Source organism: Scleropages formosus, chromosome 7, assembly GCF_900964775.1.
Source record: "Scleropages formosus chromosome 7, fSclFor1.1, whole genome shotgun sequence".
NCBI classification, from domain to species: domain Eukaryota; kingdom Metazoa; phylum Chordata; class Actinopteri; order Osteoglossiformes; family Osteoglossidae; genus Scleropages; species Scleropages formosus.
In genome coordinates, this window is record NC_041812.1 from 30,783,514 (window position 1) to 30,803,585 (window position 20,072).

The 20,072-nt window shown below is 44.2% G+C and overlaps 1 protein-coding gene across 3 annotated transcripts in view; it reads left to right on the plus strand.

Moving 5' to 3' along the window:
• The window catches only part of LOC108929055 (unconventional myosin-Va-like), a 32,423-nt gene extending 14,525 nt beyond the window's left edge, over positions 1-17,898 (plus strand). The window contains exons 15-41 of one of the 3 annotated variants that reach the window (XM_018743352.2): positions 2,665-2,817; positions 2,906-3,003; positions 3,178-3,264; positions 4,918-5,026; positions 5,114-5,325; positions 5,561-5,717; positions 6,361-6,600; positions 7,249-7,476; positions 8,734-8,827; positions 9,119-9,267; positions 9,390-9,503; positions 9,599-9,736; positions 9,943-9,999; positions 10,572-10,808; positions 11,056-11,064; positions 11,173-11,273; positions 12,700-12,898; positions 13,212-13,271; positions 13,698-13,791; positions 13,889-14,044; positions 14,506-14,660; positions 14,760-14,849; positions 14,948-15,098; positions 15,217-15,499; positions 15,791-15,965; positions 17,225-17,305; positions 17,432-17,898. In XM_018743352.2, the coding sequence (XP_018598868.1) occupies positions 2,665-2,817; positions 2,906-3,003; positions 3,178-3,264; positions 4,918-5,026; positions 5,114-5,325; positions 5,561-5,717; positions 6,361-6,600; positions 7,249-7,476; positions 8,734-8,827; positions 9,119-9,267; positions 9,390-9,503; positions 9,599-9,736; positions 9,943-9,999; positions 10,572-10,808; positions 11,056-11,064; positions 11,173-11,273; positions 12,700-12,898; positions 13,212-13,271; positions 13,698-13,791; positions 13,889-14,044; positions 14,506-14,660; positions 14,760-14,849; positions 14,948-15,098; positions 15,217-15,499; positions 15,791-15,965; positions 17,225-17,305; positions 17,432-17,584 (3,780 nt within the window). In that variant the 3' untranslated portion in view covers positions 17,585-17,898. Of the gene's footprint in view, positions 1-2,664; positions 2,818-2,905; positions 3,004-3,177; positions 3,265-4,917; positions 5,326-5,560; positions 5,718-6,360; positions 6,601-7,248; positions 7,477-8,733; positions 8,828-9,118; positions 9,268-9,389; positions 9,504-9,598; positions 9,737-9,942; positions 10,000-10,571; positions 10,809-11,055; positions 11,065-11,172; positions 11,274-12,699; positions 12,899-13,211; positions 13,272-13,697; positions 13,792-13,888; positions 14,045-14,505; positions 14,661-14,759; positions 14,850-14,947; positions 15,099-15,216; positions 15,500-15,790; positions 15,966-17,224; positions 17,306-17,431 lie in introns of all 3 variants that reach the window. The other 2 variants (XM_018743353.2, XM_029253337.1) reach the window with 2 other exon arrangements.
• Positions 17,899-20,072: the final 2,174 nt, after the last annotated feature.

A 20,072-nucleotide genomic window follows, 5' to 3' on the forward strand; every position in this document is an offset into this window, starting at 1 on the left:
GGGAATTGCTCTGCGTAACGGTTAAATATAGAAGCATCTTCAAAATGTGTCAACAGGGATTTTAGAGATGAGTTCTGAAAAGGCCCAGTGTGCTTTCAGATCCAGGGCAAGACACCTCATTGTTGGAGGCAGGTTTTACAATGGTAACAGTGGCACAAAGGTACTTTTTCCATTATTGAAACAGTGGGTACTTGTTAACGTCATTTGTACACGAGTGTTTCGTTTGAGCGTTAAGGTTAGTCGTTGTCCTCAGAGGAAGGGTCGAATCCTTTTAGTTTCTTACGCCAAGATATTTGTGAGGATTAACCATATTGTCACTTGTGAGTTTTGATGGTGGTCAAAGTCAAGCTGTACTCCAAGGTCTTATCCCTTTCCTGCTGAAGGGCTTTTGACCTTGGATGTAGCGCTGGTGAGCTGACATGTGTTTTACAGGTTTCACTGCCAGCTCCATTGCTTAGTGACTTGTTGGCAGCTACCTGAGATGTTGTCAGATATTCTCTCAGTGAAGGTGATTTTTTTTTTTTCTCCTGTCAGCTGATCGCAAAGAAGCTCCCTGTGTCACATCTCGTTGTCGCTTCTTAAGGTGGTGACAGCTGTCATTCTGGGTGATGTTACCCTCATTGCGTTTTGATGGTCTGATGTCTGCTTCGGGGTCAGAAGGTCTGCGGCAAATAAGTGGGAAATGCACTTCTTCCCAGACATCTCATTGTTTCTCTTGTACAGGGCTTGGTCAAAAGATGGAGGGAATGGAGGTATAATGGCCCCTCGATCATATCCATGATCAAAAACAAGATACATGAACAAAAAATAAGAGGGAAGGTTTCTAATTTATTTAATACAGCTGAGCTCTTTATATTATTTTTGCTCTCTGTGTGGTATGTGCTGTACGTGTGGGAGGATCTTGATACCACTTATAAAGGCAGCTGCAGAGAATAACTATTCATGTGGTATGTGTGATTCAAAAGCAGTTTCTTTGTTTGCTTGTGTTTATTAAATAATTTTTGGGCAGATTTATATTTGTTTCCCCATAATACCAGATATTAAATTGGGGGGTTTTAGATTTTATTTTTTGTTTTGATTCCTCCCCAATGTGTTGTTGTTTTGACCCCTTGTAAGTGGTGTACAGTACTAGCAGTGTAAGTCACCTTGGTGAATAAGGTGTGTGGGCTGGTAACACTACATAGAGTTCATTGGAAGTTGCTTTAGAAAAAAGTGTCTGCCGAATGAATAAATGTATACTGTCTCCAACCCTCACTTTACTGGGCTGCCTCCTGCTGGTTCCTGCCTGTTTGGTCTCTCTCATGTTAATCCACTCATGGAATGTCTCACCCCCAGTTATTTGGTGCATTTTTGCTCATCTGCCCTTTCAGAGCAGTTCAGTTTTGCCCCCTGCATGGCTGCAGAGTACAGGTGGGGGGCTGGGTGGAGCCTGGGGAATTTGGGTGGGACTGGGTACAGCTGGTTGGTGCCTGTGGCTGAGAAGAGCAAGAGCATGGAGTTCATCTGCTCCTTCAGCATGCACTAACTGATAATCTGCTTTATAGTGCTGGGAAGAGAGAATCATAGAAGCAAAAGGGGTGAATAATCAGTAAAAATAAACAGAAGGTTTCTTCAATTAACATAACAGCAAGTGAAGCACTCAAGACACTTTGAAAGATGTATTTCTGGAAAACTTTCCCTGTGTCCTGGGTGGCATGGTGGCACAGCGAGTAGCGTTGCTGTCTCTGAGCTTGGGTGATACGAGAGGATGTGGGTTCAATCCCCACTCAGTCTGTGTGGAGTTCACATGTTCTCCCTGTGTCTGCATGCGTTTCTTCCTGGTGCTGCAGTTTCCTCCCGAAGACATGCTGTTCAGGTTCCCCCATAGTGTATGAGTGACAGAGAGAGATTGTGTTTCACTGATGTATGGATGAGTGACCCATTGTAAGTAGTGTATCTAGCAGTGTAAGTCACCACGGTGAATAAGGTGTGTGGGCTGATCACACTACATAGAGTTCATTGGTATCGCTTTGGAGAAAAGTGTCTAAATGAATGTTATGTAAATATCTTCCTCACAACTCTGTGTACTCCAACAAGGCTGCTAACACTTAACTAATATTACTGAGAATGAAGGGACCAGCATCTCCTATGTCATCTCAGAGCACCCTGACTTCCCTTTTGTCATTTTCAGTGTCACCTTGGATGAATATCTATAAATGCAGCTTTCTCTACAGAGAATGTTAAATCTTTAATGTTCCAGCTACTTGTTAAATTGCATGAAATTTCTCTCTCTCTCTCACACACACACACACACACACACACACACACACACACACAGTCTGAAACCACTTGTCCCAAGCGGTGTCGCGGTGAGCTGGAGCCTAACCCGGCAACACAGGGCGCAAAGCTGGAGGGGGAGGGGATACACCCAGGGCGGGACGCTAGTCCTTCACAAGGCACCCCAAGTGGGACTGGATCTCCAGACCCATCAGAGAGCAGGTCCTGGCCAAGCCCACTGCGCCACTGCACCCCCCTACATGAAACTTAGGGTGCTGTTTTTGATGAAGGGTAGATATGTGTTGTAATATGAATATTATTTTTAAAGCTGATGCTTGTAAAAATCATGATAGCCAGTATAATAATAATAATTCACATGCAAGTGATATTGTCTCTGCTGTCTACCAGTTTGACTTGCTGGTGGAGCTGTTTCAGGACGAAGACAAAGCCACCAGTCCAAGCGGAGCATCCTCTGGTGGCCGTACCAGACTCAGCATCAGACCTGAGCATACACTCCGTGGCCAGGCTAACAAGGAGCACAAGAAGACCGTGAGTCTGCAGGTGAGGTTTTGGCTACATCACCATTTCTTAGGACAGAGTTGTGCAGCCCCGTGATCCTTCGTACCCTCACCTTACACTCCCCTCGCAGTTCCGTAACTCACTCCAGCTGCTGATGGAGACCCTGAATGTCACCACTCCCCATTATGTGCGCTGCATCAAGCCAAATGACTTCAAGTTTCCGTTCACGTAAGTGCGTTCCTCTCATCTCTACCAGCACCACCTTTTTCTGTGACTGGACTGGTTCAGGCTCAGTTGTGGCAGGACAGAACCTTTTTGCTTTGAGTAGTCTGTCAGTTATATTTTTGATGCTTGAAGGCTGTGTATTAGATGAGATGTGTTCTTAAACATTGCTGTTCAAAGGTTTGACCCCAGGAGGGCAGTGCAGCAGCTCAGAGCATGTGGAGTCCTGGAAACCATCCGAATCTCAGCAGCTGGCTTCCCATCAAGGTCCATTTTATATGCCAAGTGTTTGCATAAAAGCCCACATATTCATACGCGTGCATGCTCATGTAATAGCGCTTCACACGCAGACAGATATACAGTTGTCCCTCCAACATCACAGGGGTTAGGGGCTCAGCCCCTCCCCCATGATGTGGAAAAACCGCATTTTGGAATTGCTTTTGAAACACTAGGAGCTTTATGTTTTGGAGCTATGATTACGTAAGGTATAACATACAAGGTATAACACACAAAGATTGTGAGATAAACGCGGGACACAAGATCACTACGTGGGTGGAGATGTCATACACGCGTCACTGAGACCATTTTGGCATTCCAAAGCACGGATATCCAGTGTTTTACTTTGCAGGGAGAAGGGAAAAAAAAAAACTTTTTACAAAATTTAACTGAAAAAAATTTGTGTGTTTATGGTTTTAAATGATAAAATACAGTAATATTATACATGTATATTATGCATTTATGACTCACTAAACTTTTTTACGTTTACTTTTCGTCTTCTATGCGCATTGTCTGAAGCGCCACACGGTTTCCTGTACAAGGCCGCAAAGCCCCCCAAAAATTCCCATTTAATTGTTTTTTTTACCAACCCGCGAAAAAATTGATGTCGCGATATGCGAGGGTCAACTGTATGTGCACCGGTTCCTTTTTATCAAGAACCCAGCTGTGACCGGAAGTGTGTTCATAACTCAACTTTCGCTATGAAAAACTATCAGTCAAAACTACATAAAGTAGGTGATTCTCCATTTATTCCTATGTTGGGTTATATAAAAACCTCAGATAATCCAATGATGATTTAAGAAAGTCTCTGTTCATCCATCCATTGTCAATAACTGCTTGTCTAGTGCAGGGTCTCAGTAGTCCGAAGCCTGTCCAGGAAGCAGAAGGCACGAGGCAGGGTACACCAGGGACAGGACACGGTCCGTCTCAGTATAATACTTTTTATTTGGTTAAGTCCCAAATACCTTAAAATTAGAACTGAGCGTTACAGAAGAGTTTATCCACGACGTCATTTTCAGTCTGGATTGTTGACCAATCCATACCATAAACACGTGCAGTGTTTCTAAGCTTTTGGCAGCTTTCAGATTCCTTTATATCTGATACAGTCAGCAAAATCTTACTAATACAGACATCACTACACGTATAAACTGTTGGATATAGCATAAAAAAATACTTCAAGGCATTTTGCTAACTTTGACCTGTGTTCAAATTTAAACATTTTAAATGAATTACAAACTCCTTTTCCGTGTCGATTTCTGACCAGTTCCTCCTATAAACTTGTGCAATGTTAATCATCTTGTTACTGAATGTCGGCACTCTGGAAATCCAAACACAAACTGTAAGGAAAGAGAAATGGAGTTGAAATAAAGTATTATCACACTTGTCCTCTGTTTGGGGGCATTTTATTGCCAATGAATGGCTGGACACTTAAATCCAGGCTGTTTTCTTAAACATACACAGGTTTTACTCCACAACAGAATATTTAGAAAACAGAATGGTTTATAATGAATAAACTGAAAAATGATTGTACACACTGTGCCATTTGAGAAGAGGTTTATAATATAAAATTTTAAACATCACATCATCCACGGAACACTTCGCTTTAATCTCAACAGCTTTATTCTGCTGTTGTCGTGACTACAGGTGGACCTACCAAGAGTTCTTTAGCCGATATCGAGTCCTGATGAAGCAGAAGGATGTTCTCCCTGAAAAGAAACTAACCTGCAAGAACCTCTTGGAGAAACTGGTCAAGGTAACAGGCCATGAATTCCTGGAAGCTTCTTTCCAACCAGCGTTGTTTTGTACAAAACAGAATTTTGTTTCCCATTCCTGTCTACAGGATGAGGACAAGTACCAGTTTGGCAAGACCAAGATCTTCTTCCGTGCTGGCCAGGTGGCCTACCTGGAGAAACTGCGAGCGGACAAGCTGCGGGCAGCCTGCATCCGTATCCAGAAGACCATCCGTTGCTGGCTGGCACGCAAGAAGTACCTGCGCATGAGGGCTGCAGCCATCAACATCCAGAGACACGTGCGGGGCTACCAGGCAAGATGGTGAGGGCAAGGGCTTCAACGTGGTTAAATCTGGTTCAAACTGCAAGCTCAAATTTTGGAAGAAATTCTACTTTTCCTTGGGGAACATCTGGTTGCTTTAAATGGTTTTCCTAGGCGAAAGAATATACATCCATTCAAGGCTGTGATTGTGATCTGTTTAATCGTGCCAGTTTGGGAAGTAGCTTTTTACTTGCCCCACTGCTTGTCTGACCCCCCTCCTTTCACCTCTGACTAGCCTGGCCAACTTCCTACGATGCACCAGAGCAGCCATCATTATCCAGAAGTATCAGCGCATGTTTGTGGAGAGGAGGCGCTACAAGCAACAGCAGGCTGCAGCCCTCATCATACAGTGTATCCTGCGGGCATATATGGCCCGACAACATTACCAGGGCGTAAGACATCTACCGCTAGCAAAAGATGTCATGCACACCCCCTACAAGGCATGACTAGATGTTAAGACCCACCCATTATGGATGGTTAAGTTCCAGTATCAGTGAGTTACATTCACATAACAGAGCATCTCCTGCTTTAACTACATCTACAGCAAGCTGTTGTGTGACAACAAGGCTAGGCAGAGGAACAATGGGACAGTCTTAACATACACAACCTGGCATTTCCAACTGGTAAAATTAAATCAAGTTACCACCTACCAACATTTTTTTTAAAAAAAAAAAAAAAGCAAAAGATCATACTTCAGCCTTTCTGACAGTATTGCATCCATTATGCTGTCTTCACATTTGGTTTTTTCACAGCACCATAGACTTGCACAAATGTCCTTAACTGTAACCAGCTATACCTCACTCCTGAAAAAATGCTGAACACTTTTTTTTTTTTTTTTTTCCCCCCCCACCCCTCTCCATTTCTATGTACACTCGCACCACCTGCTGCTCTTCAGCCTGTGACAGTTTGCAGGGGGCCGGTCTATCCTGCGTGATGCACTAAGATGAGTTAGAAAGTACTCATGTGAAGGAGGATGGGCTTTCGCTGGCCCGTTGACCTCGCTGTGCTCTTTCTCTCTGTCCACCTCCTCTGCAGCTGCTCCGGGAGCACAAGGCCGTCATCATCCAGAAGTTTGTGCGCGGGTGGCTTGTGCGGCAGTGGTATAAGTGCACACTGGCAGCCATCGTGCACCTGCAGAGCTGCGTGCGACGCATGAGGGCCAAGCGCGAACTCAAGAAACTGAAGATCGAGGCGCGCTCTGTGGAGCACTTCAAAAAGCTCAATATTGGTATGGAGAACAAGATCATGCAGCTGCAGCGCAAGGTGGATGAGCAGGTGTGTTCCCACGGCAACTGGATGAGCAGAATTGCCTCTTATGTGGAGTTTTACACAGATACCAGAAGCCTCAAAGGTCCATTATATAAGTTCTGCTATTTAGATTCTCTGTGCTGCGAGCGTTTAATGACAGTGAGCAGCACAAGGGCACAGCAGGTAATGCCAGTGACTCACAGCTCTTGAAATGCTGGTTCCAGCAAAGGGTGTGTGGAGTTTTCCTGTTCTTTGTGTGTTCATAACCCAAAGACTTGTGCAGAAAAAGGCAATGGTAAACCATTTTGGTACCTTACCATGATAATGATGTGAGTGGTCACTGTGTTGAACTTGACAGCACTGGCTCTTATTGACAACAGCATTTCTACATTTTCAATGTTTTCTCAAATTTATGTAGGGCAGTAAAGATATGAGGATCATATTCATGTTTGCTTTACAAGTAACATGTCACTGGCAGATTTTGGAAAGCACAGTCAGATCTCTCAGCCTGTTGATATGAAGAGTGAGAGGAAGGAGGTTATGTGGATAGCGGGGGTTCGGATTGCAGAATTAAAAACAAGGCCATAGTGAGGATCACTTGGCTCACGGCAGAGGGTGAGACCAGCTGTGGTGTGTGTGTGTGTGTGTGTGTGTGTGTGTGTGTGTGTGTAATAGCACAAGGAGAATAAGGCCATCGCAGAGCGTCTGGCTGGGCTAGAGAGCTCCCACGCAGCTGAGAGCGAGAGACTGCGCAGCGAGGTGGCCCGTCTGCGCAGCGTGGAGGTGGAGGCCAGGAACAACGCCAATCGCATCATTTTCCTGCTGGAGGAGCTGGAAGCTTTGCGGACAGAGAAGAGTGTGATGGAGGAATGGGCAGAGACATACCGAGATGAGATGGAGCAGGTGGGCGTGCTCAAAGGGTTTGTGGAGGAGGGGTGAGGCGGAGCATGCAGTTGCATACATTCATACACACAGATGTGTCCCTGTATTGGTGCACTATCCTAAAAGGCCTCCATGGTGAAATTTCTGCTGTGCACTGAAATTATTTAAATTAGTTTTATAACTGATACTAACATTGATTCCTTGTTCTCGACAAGGTAGTGTAAGAACCTCAGTGTAATATCGTTAAGGCCCCTGAGGAGACCAGTTGTGACTTCAGACATGACTGGCAAGGAATTTGGTGTCTCTGGACAAAGACTCACTTGTGTGACTAATGGACAAGCAAAGGTTCGGTACCCCAATACCGATAGGACCTGATCAATACCTACATTCCAACAAGAGCGCAGCACAAGGGGCAAAAAAAATCAAAAGTCTGCTGGTTCTCAGGGGGGCGTGGTGGCGCAGTGAGTTTGGCCGGGTCCTGCTCTCCAGTGGGTCTGGGGTTCAAGTCCCACTTGGGGTGCCTTGCAGCGGACTGGCGTCCCGTCCTGGGTGTGTCCCCCTCCCCCTCCAGCCTTACGCCCTGTGCTGCCGGGTTAGGCTCCGCCTCCCCGCGACCCCACATGGGACCAGCTGTTTCAGATGGTGTGTGTGGTTCTCAGTTTTCGCCTCTGTTTGGTAGGGGGGAGGAATTCCCTCTTTCCCTCAAGGCATCTGAATCCCCCATTCAAGAAGAGTCTTAAAACTCTCAGGGCTGATTTCTGTCCTGAGCTCCTCATAGCTTCATAAGTTGATTCATCGCTATCTAATACTCTGTTTGCATATTTGCCATTCATATGTTACTTCTGTAAGTAGCTACTTGACTGTGTATGCTAGCAAAGATACTGGTATCAAACAAGTTATCCTTCAGTAGTTAAGTGTTTGTGTTTAAAGCTCTTTGTTGTAAAATGCACTTTTGTACACCCTGAGTTGTATTTGAGAAAAGCATCTGCAAAATGCTTAAATATAATATAAATGTAAGGTAGATATTATCCATTGTGTAAATCATCATAGACTCTTTTGGTTACTGTTCAGTTGTAAGCAAATAATGTTTTCCCTTCTGAATAAGTCTTATTGAAATTGTGAGATGAATCATTACATGTGCTGGATGGGCTTTGAGAAACTGAGCCAGTCCCATGTGAGTCCAGTATATAGCAAACCACTGCCAAGTTAGTGTTTACCATTTGGTGTGGCATGGTGTACCTCCACTGGGTCCTCACTTTGTGTGATGTCTTGGGGCAGTTGGTGGCTGAGCTAAAAGACCAGAACATCCTGCTGAAGAGCGAAAAGGATGACCTGAACCAACTGATCCAGGAGCAGAGCCAGCAGATGGCAGGTACTGGGTACTCCCAAGGAATTGGTTAGGGAAAAAGAACCAGTTAAAATGCTTCGTTTGTGTTCTGTGGACACAGTTACACAGCCCTGACAGTGATCCTACTAAAGAGCAAATCAACACATTGCACCGTTCAGAGAACGAGCCAAAAACATGCATTACTCAGTGATTGCAACTTACTGTCCCTCATCGATTTGGTACTACAGATAGGTGGCATTGCACATATGAAGAACACAGTAGATGAACACTGTAGATGAACACTTTCACTGAGGTCCTGCTCTCCTCTCCTCACAGAGAAGATGCAAAGAGTCCTAAAGGAGGAAACCAGACAACTGGAGAATGAATTGAATGAAGAGCGTTCACGCTACCAGAACCTGCTCAGTGAACACCTACGGCTAGAGGAGCGCTATGATGACCTGAAGGAGCAGATGTCCCTGACCTTGGTGAGACTCTCCATTACCTTGAAGTCAGCAGTGGGGCCCTGCCATTCTGTACATCGCAGAGAAAATAAACTAATTTGAAGTTGAAGTATGTCCCGTGTGCAATTTTTGTTGAACTCTTTTAGAATGTTCCCAAAGACGGCCACGTAAGGACGGACTTCGCTCGTGGCAGTAATGAGTCCGAGTGTGCATATGGCTCAGTGCTGGCCGAGTCCGAGGAGGCCTCCCACGGAGCAGAGGTAAGGCCTGCCTGGGTAGAAGTTAGTGAATGCACTTGTGAAACAAACATCCTAATGCAGCTCTTGCTCTGTTCTTCCCTCCATATTCCCTTCAGGATATCACCAAAACTACCCTGGACATGTCTGTCGTCTTTAACTTGCAGAAGAAGGTGGCTGAGCTGGAGCATGAGAAGCAGTTGCTGGAAGATGACCTTGAGTGCAGAGAGGAGCAGTTTCAGCGGGCAAGAGCTAGGGTACGAGCCACACGCTTGGGTATACCCCTCATGTTCTCTTCTCATACCCTCTTTCTGGGGCAAGGTGTCTGGAAAGTGTGTGATTGAAACTGGTTTTTAGTGCTGTAACAGAAGACACTTCCGTGATGAGCTGCACATGCAATATTACGGTGTGCTTGTGTGTTCTCCTGTAAAGAGTATTTCCTCTTGGTCCCCTCTCCTACCAGGATGAAGAAGAGCACTCAAAGACACGAGGAGCAGAGCTGGAATATGAATCCCTTAAGGTGAGGCTACCACAGCAATCTGCATACCTGTTTCACACCAACCATCCTATGTCATCTCAGCATTAGACAGGAGGTGTGCCTCTATTGAAGCTTCAGCCTGTTCTGCTTTATCCTCTCTCTCTCTCTCTCTCTCTCTCTCTCTCTCTCTCATTAACCAGTCAGTTAAAAACTTCAATGTGGGTTCATCAGGTTACTGTAACCATGTGTTTTAGAATGTGCGTCTCAGTCTTGGAGGGGGTGTGGTGGCGCAGCGGGTTTAGCTGGTTCCTGCTCTACGGTGGGTCTGGGGTTCGAGTCCCGATTGGGGTGCCTTGCGACAGACTGGTGTCCTGTCCTGGGTGTGTTCCCTCCCCCTCCAGCCTTACGCCCTGTGTTGCCAGGTTAGGATCCGGTTCACCGTGACCCCGCTTGGGACAAGCGGTTTCAGACAACGTGTGTGTGGTGTGTGCTCAGTCTTGGGTTGTGTGGTCTCTAAGATTGTCAAGCAAACATGGAGGGTGAGGGGTTGCAGCTGGAAGGTTGGCAGGGGGAAAAATAGTGCAGAGAGTTGACATCGCCGACCTCTCCTGCAGCGCCAGGACCTGGAGTCCGAGAACAAGAGGTTGAAGCACGAACTGAACCAAATGCGGCAGTTGCTGATGGAGGACACCACCACCGTTGCCATGGGGACGGCCATGCCCGGCGGACCTGCGTACAAGCTGCTCCTGGATCAGCTGAACTTGGCCAATGAGGAGCTGGAGGTACGCAAGGAAGAGGTGCTGATCCTGCGTTCCCAGTTGGTGAGCCAGAAAGAGGCGATGCAGCACAAGGTGGGCAAATTAGCCACATGAACACACAACTCATTTTTAACAGCAAGTTTCACAAGCAGAAATAAAAACTGGAGTAATCTTTCGGCTAACTGTGAAATACAGAGCTATACTACGTGTATTAGAGTCTCTGATCTTAGATATTCATTTTACTACATGGATGTATGAATGTATGCACTCAACATTATTTTTTTTTAATATATTGTCTCATCTGTTTTTTTTCCTCCCATTGCTGATGCATTGCTGCCAGGATGAAAAGGTACAAGTAGCTTTAAGTTTCTGTTTGGTAAAATGAACCTATGACATCACTGATGTTTGAAAGCCATAGAAATGAAGTGTAAGTTGTTTCAAGCTGTTGTTCCTGCAGGAGGTGAAAGCTCAGGCCCTTTTGTACACGGAGGGCACTCAGAAGACCAAAGATGCGGGAGATATGACTCAGGCATACATGGGGCTGAAGGAGAGCAACAGGTACCAGGCAGTTGGATCTCTCCCTCAGGAAGCTGAGGTGCCTTAGCAGTGCTGGCCAGGGGTAGCTACATCTAGACTCTGCGTGTGTGCTGCTGAGTCAGTTTGCGTCTATCAAATACCAGTCAAAGCTTTGAGGGCACTCACTGGAAACTAGTTTTCACAAGGCATTCAGTGAAGAAGTTCCCGGAGATGCTGGATGCTTGTGGTTTGCTTTGGTTTCACGCTTCTGTCCAAGTCTTCCCATAGAGGTATAACCCAAGCATATTCAGCTTTTCCTTGGTATTGCAGGTCAGGAGTTGCAAACGTCATTCTCTGCTGGTCACGAAGTTGTCTAATCCCTTTCTTGGACACAGTGCACCTAGGTTAACAGGACAGGCTCTGTAGCTGGAATATTTTTATTCTTGCACAACAGGAGATGTTAACTTGGCTGCCATGCTGGCTTTGTGGCACCATGTGAACACAAAGTCCTGCTGTCCATTCATACAGAGATTGAGCTGCAATGTCTAATTTGGAGTCTGCTTTGACTTGAACCACAACTTATCCTTTCTTTCTCATTGCTGACTCTTGTGGTTGAATGTGCTAATTCCAGTTGGATTATAACCTCTGACCTCGGTTCCAATCATGCCTTTTAACCTGCCATAAGCTGAACAGGAATGAGAGTTTCGGCTACTTTCAGACTGGTTAAAGCAGACCAATAAGTTGCAATGGAAGCTGAGAGTTTGTCAAGCTGTAACCCCTGGCACCAATTTCACTCACCCTCTCCATTTCTCAACTTCTTGCTGTTCTTCCTGGCTGTCTTTTGCTCGGTGGCGCACTCCAACCTGTTTTATTTATGGCTTAATTTTAGCGTTAATGTTTTTGATTGATGTCTTTGTCACTCAGCAAACAGTCCCTGCTTGTGGACATTGTCACACTGAGGGATGTGCTTTCTCTGGGACCGTTCTGCTGTCTACAGCCATTGTTCCCTACAATTTCAGTCCAGGTTGTGTGTAGAGTAGTCAGAGTTCAAAAATCATGAATCAAAGAATACTTTTCACAAATGTAGTGTGCACAGTGTTTGGAATGGTCAGCAACTGGTTTTATACTCTTTTGTGTTGATGTCTGTTGCTTGCATATTTCAGAAGCTTCGCAGCCCAAGTGCTTCCTGATTCATTTTGATCCAAAACATGTCTGAAGAAATGTCAGCTGTTTTGAATTGGCTAATATTGGAATAATGAAACGGCATCTGGGTGCCAGTCCATATTTGTGGCTGCTTCCATAGGGTTTGAAATTACAGCAGGGGGGTTCATGGTATGATGATGGAAGGAAGAGCAGAAATTGCTTTGCTTCTCTCCTGCTGAATATTTTCCTTCACCTGGGTTTGAAGTCATTTCAGTAACACATTTCTCCTCTGGATTCCCGCACACCTATTCCACCCACCACCCAGGTTGCTTGAGGCTCAGATGCAAGCCCAGAAGAGGAACCATGAGAATGAGATCGAGGTTCTGCATGGGGAGCTGCAGAGCCTAAAGGAGGAAAACAACCGACAACAGCAGCTCCTAGCCCAGAACTTGCAGCTGCCCCCGGAGGCACGCATTGAGGCCAGCTTGCAGCACGAGATCACCCGGCTCACACACGAGAACTTGGTCAGTGTCCCAGGGCTTGTCCCTTTCTCATGATGCCCAGTTTTATTGACCCATCCACACTACATTTGCTAGCCACATCATATCCTGCCTCCCTCACTAATTACAGCAGCACTAAGGGAAGGAGGGAGTTATGGAAATGCATCATTTATTCTAGGAATGTGTTCCCTAAGTAGTGGTATCTAATGACTGTGTGATGATGGTTACACAACCAGGGAATATGGAAGTGTGTGAATGTAGGACAATGAAAGGCAGTCCAGAGCTGAGATCAGGCTTATTGTATCACATGCTCTCTCCTGTGGGTTCTGCCTCACAGGAAATGCACACTGACTACCCCGGGGGATATCCGAAGTACCGCCTCTTGGTTTTGCAGCGGGTAGTTGTACGTAGGATTGCTGGAGTGCTCACTTGCCACTGATTGACTTTCTGTGTGTGTGTGTGTGTGTGTGTGTGTGTGTGTGTGTGTGCGTGAGTGAGTACTAATTGCACTGCCTTCCAGGGGTATGTTCCCTCAGCATTCAGTATTCTGCAGTTTAAGCCCACCATCACCTTCCACTGTCACAGTCTGAAGTCTCTTACTTAGTCAGCTCTCTGAATTCTAACACACAGTGAATCAGCTTTCTCATGGTCACCTAATCCACCACAAGCTAGTCTGCTCTTCATCCTTGTCACTGGGTGATGGAAAGTGTGAACCTGCTGCTGTGCTCTCGTGAAGTACTTTACATGTTATTTTGATCCTTTTTTTTTTTATAAAGTATGTCTATGATGTCTAAGAACAGGCTAGACATTTTCTCTCTTGCAGGATCTCATGGAGCAGGTGGAGCAGCAAGACAAGGCTGTCCGCAAGCTAAGGAAGCAGCTGAAAGTCTTTGCCAAGAAGTTTTGCGAAATGGGAGGTGCGCTCAAGAGCATTTCTTCTGCTGCACGGTGTACGACACTCCCTCTTACCAGTCAGAAGATCTGTTTATCATTTTGTTTTCTCATGGTCCTCAGGCTTAGGGGGAAGCCAAGCAGAGAGTATTTCCCCTGGCCAGCAAGCAGAGGAGGCTATCCAGCCTGTCAACATCCCTCGCAAGGAAAAAGACTTTCAGGGCATGCTGGAATACAAGAAGGAAGACGAGCAGAAGCTGGTCAAATACCTCATCCTAGGTCAGTACAGTCATGAGTTTCCACTTGTGTTATCTCAGTGATTTAAGTTTATGTCCTCCTTGACCGATGATGCATATAGATATACTTTATTGATCCCACAAGGGAAATTATGTTACAGCAGCAGAACACAAGTCAGATAAATACTTGCAATATATATTTAAAAAACATATAAAACAAGTGGAAAAATACAAGATAAAATATGTGCAATTATGTATACTGTTGGAAAAATAAAAGAATAAAGTATATTATAAATTAAAACAGTATGTAGTGCAACAGTAAAGTGCAAGTTGTACAAAACGGTAATATAATCAGTAACAAGATGAACTAACAATAGCTTGTTCTGACCCACACTGTCTTCTCTCTGAGTCGTGTGTTGCTCTGGAGGACATGGTGTCTCCTTACACTCACTATAAATGTGGCAAAGCTCACTGATATATCTTTCACGATGTCTGGCTCTGCAGAGCTGAAACCTCGAGGCGTAGCTGTGAATGTCATCCCTGGCCTTCCAGCCTACATCCTCTTCATGTGCCTGCGTTATGCTGACTATACCAACAATGACCAGAAGGTGCGCATACTGCTCACCTCTATCATCAACAGCATCAAGAAGATCTTGAAGGTATGTGATGCCATACAAGGACTCCAGGAAAGACTAAAAAGGCATTAATTTCCCTGTTGTTGACTTTGGTTTGACCTGCACACGTTGCTTTTTCTACAGAAAGGAGGGGATGACTTTGAAACGGTTTCCTTCTGGCTTTCTAACACCTGCCGCTTCCTGCATTGCCTCAAGCAGTACAGTGGGGAGGAGGTGAGGCTGAAGAGTCGGTATTCTTATGCTCGTCCCGTGTATCACAGCCTTGTTGTCCTGCCTCTCATGATTTATCCTCCCTGCTCTTTAACCTGTAGTCATTCATGAAGCATAACACTCCGAAGCAGAACGAACACTGCCTCTCCAACTTTGACCTGACAGAGTACCGACAGGTGCTAAGCGATCTGGCCATTCAGATCTACCAGCAGCTCATCAGGTGTATGGAAAACATCTTGCAGCCCATGATAGGTAAAAATATGGTTGAACATGGAGGTTATGCAAACTAACTTTTAGGATCTTTAAAAAAATATATAATAGAGCTTGCTTCAGTGGTTCCCACTCTCATATCTATGTGTTCTTACCACAGTTTCAGGTATGCTGGAGCACGAGACAATCCAGGGCATGTCAGGAGTGAAGCCCACAGGCCTGCGGAAGCGGACCTCTAGTATAGCTGAAGAGGGCACCTACACACTGGACTTAATCCTGCGCCAGCTCACCGCCTTCCACTCCACCATGTGCCAACACGGCACCGACCCCGAGCTCATCAAGCAGGTGGTCAAGCAACAGTTTTACGTCATTGGTGCCGTGACTCTCAACAACCTGCTGCTGCGTAAGGACATGTGCTCCTGGAGCAAAGGGATGCAGATCAGGTAGGATAACGGTTCATGTCCAAGGGGCCTACATTGTATAGAGGCAATTTACTGCCCTGAGATGAACACAGAGGCCCAGGGATGCCACTGGTGACACTTGAGTGCGAGGAGTTTAAAATGAAGAAGGGAGAAAGTCCACTGTACGCTGTTGTGGCAGATGCTGAAATTACATACCAACCTCCTCTGAGCACAGAATAAATTGGCTGTATTTCCCAAACAGTTCAATACAGCACTTAGATGAAGCCTCCATACACTGACCTGACCCCCTTCCCACCCCACTTCCTGTCCCAGATACAATGTCAGCCAGCTGGAAGAGTGGCTGAGGGACAAGAACCTGATGACATGTGGGGCCAAGGAGACACTGGAGCCCCTCATCCAGGCTGCACAGCTGCTGCAGGTGAAGAAAAAGACAGACGAGGATGCGGAAGCCATCTGCTCTATGTGTCACGCCCTCAGTACTGCACAGGTAGGTCCAGTCACTCCCTGGGTCTTTGTAAGAGGAGCTAAAGTTTGCTTGCTGGACAGCAGTGTATATTCAGACATTTAAACGTGGTATATAACAGGTGTAACTGCCCATGTACATTCACTGTATGGTAACATAATGTGGTTATGTATTCAAATACTTTTTTTTCCAACTAAACTTTGTTTTTTACATATACACATTCTGCGTATAAAATTAATGTGCTCAAGAAATTTGCAACCCTCCACCACAGTATTTAGCATGACCTATCGTTGACAGGAAACACTGGGCTCTGTGTGCATTGTTCATTTTTTTTTTTATTCAAAATTGGAAAAACAAAGCAAATTACGATGCCTTCATTCATTTTTTGATTTAATATTGAAAGCAGAAAAATGACTAACTTCTGAGCCCACACAAAAAGAAAAGGACTTATTTATTTTCTCTTTTCATTTAAAAGTGTAGAAATCAAAATCTCAATACCAAATATAATGAATGAAATGTACATCTCGTACTCTACTGCCAGTGGAACTTCAGTGCTTTTAACACCTGCGCTTAATTAGTAATAAGATTCTTACGAAATTGCATCTGAAAAATCATGCCAGTCATTTCCTCAGTGGACATGCGATTCACCCTTACAGACAGTCCAACCAACCAACGACTGTCAATGACTGCTCGTCCCGAGTGGGGTCGCGGTGAGCCGGAGCCTACTTGGCAACACACACCATAGGGGAAACACCCTGGAGGGGACGCCGGTCTGTCGCAGGGCACCCCAAGCAGGGCTTGAACCCCAGACCCACCACACAGCAGGCACCGACCAAACCCGTCGCACCACCGCACCCCGTCGCTCTTTTGCTGCTTTGAAAAGTACCTAGTGATCCATATCAACTTATGATCAATAACTCTGAGCAAAGCCAGTATGTTCAATGAAGTCACTGATGGATTATGTGCGGTTTCAGTTCTTTTACACGCAGGCTGAAGAATACCACAAAATGACTCAATAACTCAATCAAAAAATAAGAAGGCAAGGAGCTATAAATGAAGCATATTTTAAATATTTTACATTTTGAGGTAAATGATTTTTAAACAGTTAATTCATAATTTGTTTTTCATTTTTAAAACGAAAAACAAATGAATTCAACGTACACGGACCCACTGGCTTCAAGGTTTCCATTATTTAATAAATAAAAAAATATAAATTATCTATCATATAAAGTACTTTTGAAGTAAATCAAGTCCATGTTAAATCTTATGTTACCTCCAACCAGATTGTGAAAGTGCTGAACTTGTACACCCCAATGAATGAGTTTGAAGAAAGAGTTTCAATCGCATTCATTCGCACCATACAGGTGAGTGTATATTAATGGTATTAAGCCTGTGCTGTGTGTGTGTGTGTGTGTGTGTGTGTGTGTGTGTACCTGTGTCAAGTGTGTATGGCTCACTAACCCAGCACCTGCTTATTCTGTTTTGCTTAGGCCCGTCTACGAGACCGGAAGGAGTCACTCCAGCTGCTCATGGACACCAAAATGATCTTCCCTGTCACGTTTCCATTCAACCCCTCCTCCTTGTCACTGGACACCATTCAGATTCCAAGCAGTCTGAACCTGGGCTTTCTCATACCTGTGTAGTTCAGACACACAAACATACGTGTACACACATCATGTCATCACAAAGGAACTGGGACTGTAGATTGTTGGGAAACTAGGCGTGTGCGTACAGCTATGTGGTCTTGTAATGCATACGGATACCCATGGTCCATCTTGTCTTGACCAAGGTTTATAGTGAGTAGAGTGGTGGTTCCAAGCGCAGACTTTCCTGGAAAGCTGTGCCCTTGCTTTTTGTTACTGCCAAGAAAAGCTGTGTGTATGCCGGCAGAAACATTACAATGCTTTTATCAGCAGCAGTAGTTGGGTGGGGGGGGTGTATACCCAAGTGTGTCTGTAGTTAAAATGATGAATCATTGCTACCTTTAAACATTATTCCAGAAATGGAAAGAGAAAGACTTGAAACCATTTCAAAAGCAGTAGAGGAAAATTTCTCATTTTCTTCTTTGCCTTCATGTTTTTAAAAGGTATCTAAGAAATGTTAAAGAATTACCTGTTAAATTTAGATGTTTTATTTGATGGTACATGTGGTTTAGCACATCTAAACAGCAGCTATATGTTGTGCAATTTGCATATCAAAGAATGTACTATTTATGCCTTGCCGGCTAGAGACTTAAGGTAATGAATGTCATAGTTATCAATGTTGTTTACAAACTGGATGTGAGCTTGGGTGTTTATGGGTATGCTTATGGCCTCAGTTTTGGGATCAACACTTGGGTTGTCTGGAGTTCAGAATGTTCTGGAAGCATTCATAGACCATGCTGTTTTCTATGGCTGAAGCTCATTATAGTGAGGAGTCAGAACAGTGCTGAAGCTGGTGATTAGGTTTTTAACCATCTCCAGTGCTGTTAGCAAGTGACGTGTTGTTAAAGGGTTGCTCTGCTTTGCACAGGTACAGGTGCATTGTCTTCGTAATGCTGCTGTCTCTCCTAGTATCTCGTCATTGCTGCTCTGAATTTGTCTACCATGGAGTGCTTTTCTTGTCCAGTGACCACAGCAGAGCACTGGATATTTTATCAGAGACAGACTCCTATTTCTTGAGCTCCTCTTTAGCATATTTAAATATTTCTACACACATTTCAGTATTTAATGAATGTATTTTTTTTTTTTTAAAAACCTCTCAGAACTGGGAAAATCTTGAACTTGTACTGAAGAGTTGTATCATATAAAGCTTGTGAGTTTATTTTTTGTAAAATCTGTGTGACAGTGTTTGCTGATTAGAGACATTATGTTGGCAGCTTTCCTTGAATCACACAATAAAGGGTACACAATTAAAGGTCAACCAGCTTCTCTGTTGTTTTCAAAGAAGCTGTTATTTGTATTAATTTATGGATCTCTCTGACTAGGTAGTTTATAGCTTTAGGACTTGAAGTGCATACGAATTGCATAATTTGAATCTGTTTTCTTCTCTCCATACTTGATTTGTATGCAAAACTGACATTCATCTGTTGCTCACCATTTTTTTAAAAAGCATTATTTATGCATTACAGGGAGCAGGTCTTGTTCGTACTCAGATATTTAAGATATCTGATCCGGTATGCCACCATGCGATGCTGATTTGTAGAGTTTAAATGGTAATTTTTTTTTTTCCCCATTTAATTGGCTTTGTGTGTCACGTCAGTTTTGTTTGCCACGTGACTGGAACTTGGGGCTTTTCCTCTGCTGCACTACTGGCATCTTAGCATACTGCTAAAAAGCAAATATTGTCTGTTTTCCACAAGAGTTAACTGATGCAAAATGGAACATTTGGAACAAGTATGGAACCAGTTTTTACTGTTTCCAGAATATTTTGGAACAATACTGAAGAAAAACTTTACATATTTTACATTTTTCTTGGACTACTTTTGGGAAAGTTGTCTTTTTGTATGTTGCAATATTTTGTATACTAACAAAATATACAGCTTAAAATAGTTTATATCTGTTACACAACTAAAGAAAAAACTGGATCACACAAGTCATTTCAAATGATTCAGTCGTCGGTTTTATATCTGTAACACTCATTTGTTTTATGTTTGTCAGCAGCCTTTGTGACCTTTTTTTGTCTGTGTACAATGTTGTGTTGCATTTCCAGGAAAAAAAAAATTACACATTTTGTTTCCCTGTGTATACTTATTTCAAAACTGCACATGGAGGGTGGAAAGCAGTATTTTTTTTTTTTTTTTATGCACTTTAAAAGTTGCTTAGAAATTGAATTAAATTGGTGTTGGGCAGATGATGATTTAGGTCTTTATTCTACCTTAGTACACAACCACCTTCTCACACTGTCATATTTCTGGAACTGATTAACTCTTTCTGATAAGATTCTGGGAAAATCTGACCACGTGGGGGGCTGCCAGGCCTGGGAGTTATTAACCATGGGATCTAGAATATTCTTGGTGTTTTCAGTCCTTTTCTAAGACTGAGGTTAATGTTAAAATTTTATTAGATTTTCTGTTTGAAATTGACTAGTTGTGTAAAAGCAAAATTTTGGGAGGGAGGTATTGTACCAAACCAGTCCCCAGCCTCTCTCTAC